At 51.2% G+C, this 9,099-nt stretch overlaps 1 protein-coding gene across 1 annotated transcript; it reads right to left on the minus strand.

Annotated features, from left to right (window-relative positions):
• Positions 1-323: 323 nt before the first annotated feature.
• On the minus strand, positions 324-7,348 carry UNCX (UNC homeobox). The gene is given in 4 exon segments (XM_056804312.1): positions 324-1,052; positions 1,055-1,891; positions 4,695-4,870; positions 5,468-7,348. Coding segments are annotated over 4 exon segments (1,569 nt in total). The 5' UTR covers positions 5,748-7,348; the 3' UTR covers positions 324-776.
• Positions 7,349-9,099: the final 1,751 nt, after the last annotated feature.

Below are 9,099 nucleotides of genomic sequence, written 5' to 3' on the forward strand. Positions count from 1 at the left end.
TGTGTGTGTATACCCATGTACCTGTGAGTGTGTGTGATGGAGGTGAGGGGGGGGGGCAAGGGGGTGGGAAAGGATGCGCTTTAAATGAATAAATTTTTTCAATCAGAGACAAAAACATACGCATAAAAAGGAGGAATTGGGTTCAGGACTTTAGGAAGAGAGGAGAATGCTTTTCTCATTGACACCCACCTCCTTGCCAATCCCCATCTCCTCTCCCCCCCCTCCCCCGCCGAGCATCAGGAGAAAGCGGGGGGGCGGAGGGGGGGCGTGGACTAGGATGTGAACAAGAGAAATGACCCGGGGGGGAAAGAGTACTAGAAGAGTTTTGCGTTTTCTCCAGCTTTATTTATCAAAAATTTTACATATATAAATATTCTTAGACATTTTTGCATTTTACAAGGTTGAGGATTCTCGTTGTGGGTTTTTGTTTTGTTTTGTTATCCTTTCTCACTCTCTTGCTTTCGGTCTGTGCTGAGGGTTCGCACCCCAAAGTCCAGCTGTTACTGCTAAGATCGAAATTCAGACATTTTTGCTTTTCTTTTTTTTTCTTAAAAAAAAAAAAGAAAGAAATGAATGAAAAAAAAACCGTTTCTAGAACCGATCACCTGATTCGTTGTGTGGGCACCTGGTGTGGAGCCGGTTCGCTCGGCTGCGGGGCAGGGGCACCCGCTCCCCCTTCGGCCTGGCTCGGCCTGGCCGGGCTGGGCCCTCAGTCCATATCGAGCTCTTCACAGTCAGGACCGCCGGGCTCCGTCGGGCCTCCTGGCTCGGTCGCGCTACAGTTCGCTGTGTCCCCGCAAGGGCTGGGCTCCCGCGGGAAGCGGTGCAGGAGAGGGCGATTGTGGAAAGCCTCCCCCACCCCCACCTGCTTCTGTCCCACAGCCCACTCCCGCTCCCGCTCCCGAGCCAGCTCCAGCTCCAGCTCCGCCGCCCTCAGCCGAGTCCCTATAAGCAGGGGGTGCCAGGGATGTTCCCGCCTGGCCGCCCCCGCTGCTGCTGTCTGGGCTACAGTTGGCAAAGGGAGAGTTCGTGGAGCCCGGGCCAGGGTAAGCTGGAGGCCCGGGGCTGGCCCGAAACTGGCCTGGCCAGGGTTAGAGGCGGGGGGCGGAGGAGCTGGTGGGGCGTCTTTAGGAGCCGGCTCCGGGCCCGGTCCGGCCTTAAGGGCCGCCTGGGGGACGAGGAAGCCGAGGGGTTGGGTGATCGGATACAGCAGGAAATGTCCTTTGCCGATGAGGGTCCGCGGGGCACACGGGAGACCCGGCGGAAAGTCCAGAGTGGCAGGCGCTTTCCGGCGCGGGGGTGAGTCGGAGAGGAGGCTCTCTACGCTGAAGGGGCTGGGCTTGGGGAAGCCGGAGGAGCCTCGACCTGGGGCGCAGTCCGAAGAGGAAGAGGAGGAAGAAGAAGAGGAGGAGGAAGAGGAGGAGGAGGAAGAAGAGGAGGAGGAAGAAGAAGAGTCCTTATCTGGGAGCCGGCTCAGCCTCTGCTGCAGGCCGGCGCCACTTCTTTGGCTCGGGTAAAAGGCTGGGTCGCAGCTGCCGGGGGCCGGCGGCTCGCTGGCGGCGCTGGGGGTGGGCCGTGGGCCCTTGCCCGGAGGCGGCTCTGGGGGCTCAGGAGAGAGGCCGCCTCCGCCGCTATCACTGTCGGAGCTGGGCGTACTGTGCAAGGACAAGCTGCTGGGAGAGTGCAGGTGGCGGCTCTGGCTCTTGAGCAGTTTCTTCTCGTGCTTGCGTTTCTTCTTCTCCATCTTCTCCAGCTCCTTCCGGGCTATCTCCTCGGGATCCATGGGTTCCCCGCTGCACGTGGTGGGATGAGAGTTGTGAGCCGGCCGCCCCGGCCCTTTCTTCGTGTTCTCCTTCTTTCTCCATTTGGCCCGGCGGTTTTGGAACCAGACCTAAAAAAGCCGGATAAGGGAAAAGCAAGGAGAGTCAGACTCGGGGCCGGGGCCGGGGCGCTGTGGGGGAGGGAATAGAGACCAGAGGATACAGGGCAAACGGGGCCCTGCTGTTGCTTCCCTACCCTGGTGGGAAATGGGGGTGGGGTGACCTGAATGGCTTCATGTTTAAAAAAAAAAAAGTGAAGCTAGCCAGGCTAGGTGAAAGGGGGCAAGTGGAAAAAACAGTTACTTCTGGTTTTCTATAATGTGGGATTTCGCATACACACATTCGACTAGGCCGCAGATTCAAGTCTCTTTTTTGACCAGGAAGAAGTGATTATAGGGATTATTGGGGTGCATGGATGTTGTCCTCCCAATCCAGTCTGCTTCCCCCGCTCACACCTCACTTCTGTACTATCCTTAGACGTTTAGAGCTCAGTCTTCAAGTTCGAAGAGGACTGCCCAAAGGATAGTATGTCTGACAGGAGGAATAGTGGAAAGAAATGGGCACTTTTTGCCCCTTACTCTTCCCCCGCCAGCTCTCTCTCTCTCTCTCTCTCTCTCTCTCTCTCTCTCTCTCTCTCTCTCTCTCACACACACACACACACACACACACACACACACACACACACACACACTCTTCAATATGGGAATCTAGGATGCCAATCTTTGGAATACCAAACCTAGACTTCCCTTCATTTCAAGAGAAGCCCAACTTAGTGCTTCACTCACCCATTCTCACAGTCTTCCTCTTTCTACGTGCTCCTCGAAAGAATTTAAGCTCATAGAATTCTGATTTGCTGAGTGGAGACTGATTTCTAAACTCACTCATCACTCTGGCCGGGACTAAGTGCAAAACCCACCGCTACCTCCAGTCTGATCAAGGACGGACCCAATGAGGGCCACCGTAGTGCCTCTCTTTACACAACGCGTGCTACACTGTTCCTCTATTTGTTTGGATCCGGAGGGCTGAGAGTCCTGCCGGTTTAAGGAGGGAGACTATCTGAACCTTTCTCCCCAAAGCATTGGAAGTGGAAGGGAAGCCGACCTATATGGCCGAATTAAGTTCCCCCCCTTCCTTATCCTTTGCTGAGCCATTTCCCTGAGGGTGGTTTGCCAAGGTTTTCTTTTGATCCCCACTTTCCACAGTGTCACTCATAACCACCTCCAAATATAAAAACTCACACGGAAAAACACAAACACACCTCGATCCGCTTCCTGCCACACACATACCCACATTCCTTCTTGCTACCTCTCCACTTCCCCCGACCGGCACCATATACACCCGCCCTCCCTCGGTGCCTTTAAGAAAGAGGATGGTTAGAAAGCCGAATTCGAAATGTTTTTGGCCACTGTATCATAGTTATGGCTAGCACGGCGAGAGAAAGTGTGTGTGCCTAGAAAAAGATGGAGAAGTGTTTGTTTAGACTCTCCCAGCCTTGTCAGTGAGAAGGCAGAGCCGGCACTTGCTGCTGGTAGCTCTTTTCTTTGTGCCCATTGCAGACCGCCTTGTCACTGAGAATTACTCATTATCGTATTAGAGGGAAATGAAGGGGTCTCGACTTCACTTAACAATCTCCGAACAAATTGGATAAAAGGATTTCAAAACAGAAGAGGTCACGAGGGGAGAGAAAAAGCATTCGGTAAATACACCTTTTAAACAATGCTAATGGGCGAATTCGCTGCGGCGCAATAGCCTCCGCCCAGCCTCAGTCTGAACGTCCCAGAGTTTCACGCAAATAACGAGCCTTCAATTGCCACGAACCCAGGCCCCCCTTCCCCCCCCCCTAGGTTCCATACTCCGAGAAAATGCTAATTAAGCAATTTCGTTTAGAATGCACCAGATTAACGCTGTATTTTGAACAGAGAGAGCTGCCCTACAGTTTCCATACCAATGAGAGATGCAAATAAAAAATAAAAAAATTTTAAAAGGGGAGGGGCGTTAGATATACTCTTTTCCTTCCAATTCTCGGATGTGTGAACTATTTAAGTTTCCGGCTCCCTTTCCTCTGCTCTCACCCTTCGGAAAAGCGATGAATAAATACATGTTTTCTACCTGAATATTTTAGAGCCAAATAAACAAACAAACGGGTTTATTCAAAGCAGCGGAGAGGAGCAGCTGTTCAATGGGAAAGAGGAGAAACCCAGGGGCAGCTTGGAAGTCGTGTGTCTGAACTTCATGCCTAGTTCCTCTTCACCTCTACTGTTGGCCCGTTTCCTCAGTAGCCCCTTCCTCCTATTTTCAACACCGCCCTCCATGTATTCCTCGAATTCTTTAATAGCTCAACATTACCTCTTGTTTGGCGAATTTATTTCATCCATACCCCCCCACACACCCACACACACACCATATCCAGTATTCAAAGCGGGACAGAACTGCTGAAAACAGATTCTATTCTTTAAGGGCCTATGTTCTGCCGCCGCCCCCCCCCCCCCCCATCGATATGTCCCCTCTCCCATGGTGTTAAATCTCTACACACATCCTTCTACCAAGGCGCGCTGAGGACTGGCACAGGGATTTCTCCCCATCTCGGTCTGTCTTCACAAACACACATAGACATCCCCCATTCCCCCCTCTCAGACTACCCGTTGGCGGCGCAGGACAGTAAGGTGACCGCTGACCAGACCCAGAGAGGACTCGATACCGGAGTCCTAGAACAAAGGGGCAGGGGTCGTGCAAAGAAGAGGGTTAGGCGAACGGAGGGAGAAGGAAGCTGGGTGCCACTCTCTGAAGGCTCTCGACCTGGGAATAGGGAACGCCTGGGTCCTAGGAGGGAGAGTGGAGAGTGTATGTGCGTGTGCGTGTAGGACTGTTTGTTACCTGCACTCGGGACTCCACCAGGTCCAGACGTAGAGCTAGCGCTTCCCGCATGAAGACGTCTGGGTAGTGGCTCTCATTAAAGGCCTTCTCCAGCTCTTCCAGCTGCCAGCCCGTGAAGTTGGTGCGGGTTCTTCTCCGCTTACAGCCCGGACTCTCTTTATCCGGATCTCCGGAATCTGTAGGGAACGGTAGAGGCAAGGAGGGGTCAAACTCCTAGCTAGCGTTCTCCTGCTCCCCACAGAGTCTAGCTCTTTAACTTCATCCCGTCCCTCGTTTACTCTCTCTCTCAGGGAGAAGATTTTAGGGGATCCTCCACTCTAGCTCAGAGTAAGACTTCAATCCGACTCCCTAAAGAGTCTCTGCTTACCCTACTGGAGAGGTGATAGGAATTCCTACCCTCACCATCTAGTGTTGAGCTCTCTCTCCCAGCTAGGGCGGCCGCGAATAGAAAGCCTGCTCGGGAGTTTTATTTTAGTCTGTGGTGAGGGAGACGGAAGGAAGAAACGGCTCAGTTTGGGGGAGCTATGTCTTCCCCCATAACCCGGCATATTAACTTCAGGACTACTACTGACCCCAACTTTCTCAAGCCTTGGGATCTGTGTTCTCTGGAAGGGAAGATGTACCCGAGTACCATCCCACTTCTCCAAGAAAGGAGAAGGGTAACTTCTTTAAAAGGTCCGCATTTGAAGGGGACTGAATCCTGTCCCCGGACGGCGCCCCCCACCGTCCGCCCCGTAGCTAGCCCTCCCTCTCTAACCATTTTACCAGCCTACCTGACAGCTTGAAGGTCTGACTGTCCCCGCTCACCCCACAGCCCGATGGCAGCAGCGGGGTGGGGTTGACCACTGAGGCAGCGCAAGAACCGTTCAGTAATCCATCTATGGAGAAGGGGACCGAGGCGGCGGCGGCGGCCGCGGCGGCCGCGGACTGCAGCTGGTGCCCCGCCAGCTCGTAGACGTGGTGGTGGCCTAGGGGGTAGGGAAAGCCCACCATGCTGCCCAGCGAGCCCCCGAACTGGGCATGGGGGTGATCCAGGATGCGGCTGTCCATCATCTCCGGGGTGGTAGGGCGCAGCTGGGGCTGAGGAGGAGGAGGAGGAGGCGCTGGCGGCGGCGGCGGAGGAGATAGGGACCTGGAGCCCAGTACATGCTTCGCCCGGACTCCAGCGCTTTACTTTATCAACATCAAGCTCCCGATAATTAGCACCGGCCGGGGGAATTTGGGACCAATAAGAAGCGCTAATCGGGTCTGACGTCAGAGGCGTGCAGGGTGCAAGGAAACGTTTTCCATATCGATTGCTAATTATACCTGACATGCACCTCAATAAACAGTATCAGGAACTGTCACAACAAGATGGGGGGGGGGAGTTTGGCGGGGGAGGAAGGGAGCGGGAGATACAAGAAAGGAGTCGACTTTGGGGAGACAGAGGGCCGGAGGGGGGGTACAGAAAGACGGGGAGGGATGCAAAGGAGAAGAGAGGCTAGGGGAACTTTGAGTCTGGGTTGGAGCCCCCCAGTTAAATACCCAACAACCTGAGTCACACACAGCACCCTCCCATCCTTTCCCCTCCCACTCCTTTCCTCTCCCCTCCCCCTGGACTGCCCTCCCCTCTTCAAATCACTAATAGATTTCCCTTTAAAACATTCACCGGCGTGTTGTGGGGATTTTTTTTTTTTCACCAGAAATGCTGTACTCTCTGAACCTTTAAAGTGATGTTGCTCCAATTACAGAGAGACATTGAGCGGCAAATAGACTGATCCAATAATAGGAGATTCATCATCCTCTCTTTCCGAAGCTGTCACATTGAATTTAAAACTACAAGGGCTTTTCATCTCCTCTCCGGCTCTATACAGCAGGGGAAAAGAAGGGAGGGGGAAAGAGGAGGAGGAGGAGAAGAAGAAGTAAGATGAGGAGGAGGAGAAGGAGGAATGAAATAAAGAAAAACCTTTACTGTATTTAAAGGTGATCTTACCATATCAACAAAAATTCTAATTAATGCCATCCAATATTGATCGATGAGTGAAACAATCTGAAATTATTTTGCTACTGGAGGCGGTGGCTAATGAAGTTTAGTCAACCGACTCCCCCAAAAGTAGAGCTAGGGAACGGTCTGAGGAAACAGAGAAAGTGGCAACTTTAGGATTGCCTCCTCAACCTTCCCTCCCTGCCCCGCCCCCATCCACTACCATAAACCTGGGGGGGGGGGGGGAATCTTGGTTTGATTCCTCCAGCAAGGGATAGGGCAAAGCAGCCAACCCATTTGTTATAATTAAATTATGCTCTTGGAGGAGTGTCACTCCCTTAGACACTCTAAAATGTTGATAGAATCAAAGTTAAATCATTAAAGGATGTATTTTAAAATAAGTAGCAAATTAGGCCTGTGGGTGGATGGAAAAAATAATAACTTTTAAAAAATTCATAGTTCTTTAATCCAAAGCTTCTTCAGTTAAAGCGTCCTTTAAAGTCCCTGTTTTGTGTTTGTGTTCATTCAAGAGAATGAAGATACTGAGTGACCAGGGAAAAAAGGAGGAAGAAAGAGGGGAGGGGGATAAAGGAGGAAGAGGAAGAAGGAAGAGGAGGAAGAGAAAGAGGAGAATGAAAAGATGGAAGAGGAGGAGGAGGGAGGAAGAGGGAGAAGGGAAAGAAGGAAGGAATAGGAGGAGGAGGAGGAGGAGGAGGAGGAGGAGGAAGAAGGCAGAAGGAGGAGAAGGGGAGAAGAGGAGGAGAGAGGAGGGAAAGGAAGAAAAAGGAGAGGAGAAAGGGATCAAGGAGAAAGGGAAGGAGAAGGAAGAGAGAACTAAAGGAATAAGGAAGAGAGGAAGAAAGAGAGAGGGGACAGAGACCAAAAGAGAGGGAGGAAAGAGAGCAGAGAGGAGGCCAAAGCTTCCCGCTCTCACTCCCCCATCCTTTCAGCCAGCTCCCAGGGAACAAAAAAGTCGCCACAGCAGTACCAATTGGTTCTGTATATGATGAGCGATCAGTACATATCTCTCTGTGTTCCAGGCTGTGGAATGTATATCTTTATAAAGAGAAAGATTTACACGAAATTTGCCTTCTCCTTTAAAAAGGCTTTAAGTTCTACAGAGAGACCATGAGAATGGTAAAGGTGAAAGCCCGAAAAGGGGAGCTAGGGTGAAGGGTAGGCGGGGAAGACAAGAAAGAAACAAACAAATGCAGCTCAAAAGGAAGATAAAGAAAAAAACCTTTGAGGGAGGTGTATATGTATACGTGGGTATGTTGGGGAATGGGGGCGGGGTACTAATCCCTTGGAATCTGGAAGGGAGAGACGGGACCACTTTATCTCTGCCAAACACACCAATAGCTTTTCCAGTGGCCAGTTCCCGAACCCTTCTCTTCTAGCAGTCCCCCAACAGGATACTTTCTATTTAAAAACGCTACTACAAAAGTCAGCAGCTACGAAGGAAAGCAGAGGAGAGAGCCTCTGATTGGTGTGGTCTGTCTGGCCCAGAATGTATCCACCTAATTGAATATCACATAATATGCCACTGCCCAATATAGATTACAGTTTAATTATTCTCTCTCTCCCTTGAAGGAGTGGAGGGAGAGGTGAAAGTAATGGGGGGGGGGGAGGAGAAATCTCTTTAAAAATGAAAAAGAATCTAGATTTTTTTTACTCCCAGCCCTCTCCAGGAGCAATAAGAAAATGATGGTGGTATTAATTCTGAGGTCAGGGGCCAAGAGCTCTACTTTTCGCCATAATTTAATTTCTTTCTCTATAAATACTAAATGTAAACTGTGTCCATCCGACCAGATTTTGCCTGTAGCTATAAACGCCTCATTTTCTGTTGGGTTTCAGAAGAGGAATGCAAAGGAAGCGTGATTCTGAATACAGAATGGTAATCAATCCGGCTGAGGGGTGGAGAGGGGGGAGGGGAAGGAAAGGAGCCCAGCCTCTCTCCCTCTCCCGTTCTCTCTTTATTATAATGAATTAATTCGACTTTATTTATCCCATTTTCTGGAGCTGACAGAATGTTAATTTGAGTTGAAATTTCGCTCGCCTCTCACTCCCTGACCCCTGGCCCTCAGATTGGCGTGTTGTAATAACCTGAATCTTTCAACAGAGGCCCTGATAATTGTTACCTTATTAGCATGCAAATTGTTTAATTAATATTATTATGAAGAAGCATACAATCCGTCCGTCACTTGACCTCGAGAGCAAGTCCACGCCGCAGCCGGCTCCCTGCATTTCAATGCGCCCATTTCAATCGTCTTGTGTTTTTAATGTTGCCGGGACTCTCGTGGAGCTCCTAAAAATCTCTTAGAGGGTTTGAGAGGAGCCTTTAATGAAGGTGGGGGGTGTCACGGGGGAGGGAGGGGACTTCAGGAGCCTCTCGGCCTTGATTCCTTTATAGGGTTCTTTCTCTCCATCTCACAGACACATGAG

This window comes from Monodelphis domestica, chromosome 7 (genome assembly GCF_027887165.1).
Source record: "Monodelphis domestica isolate mMonDom1 chromosome 7, mMonDom1.pri, whole genome shotgun sequence".
Lineage (NCBI taxonomy): Eukaryota > Metazoa > Chordata > Mammalia > Didelphimorphia > Didelphidae > Monodelphis > Monodelphis domestica.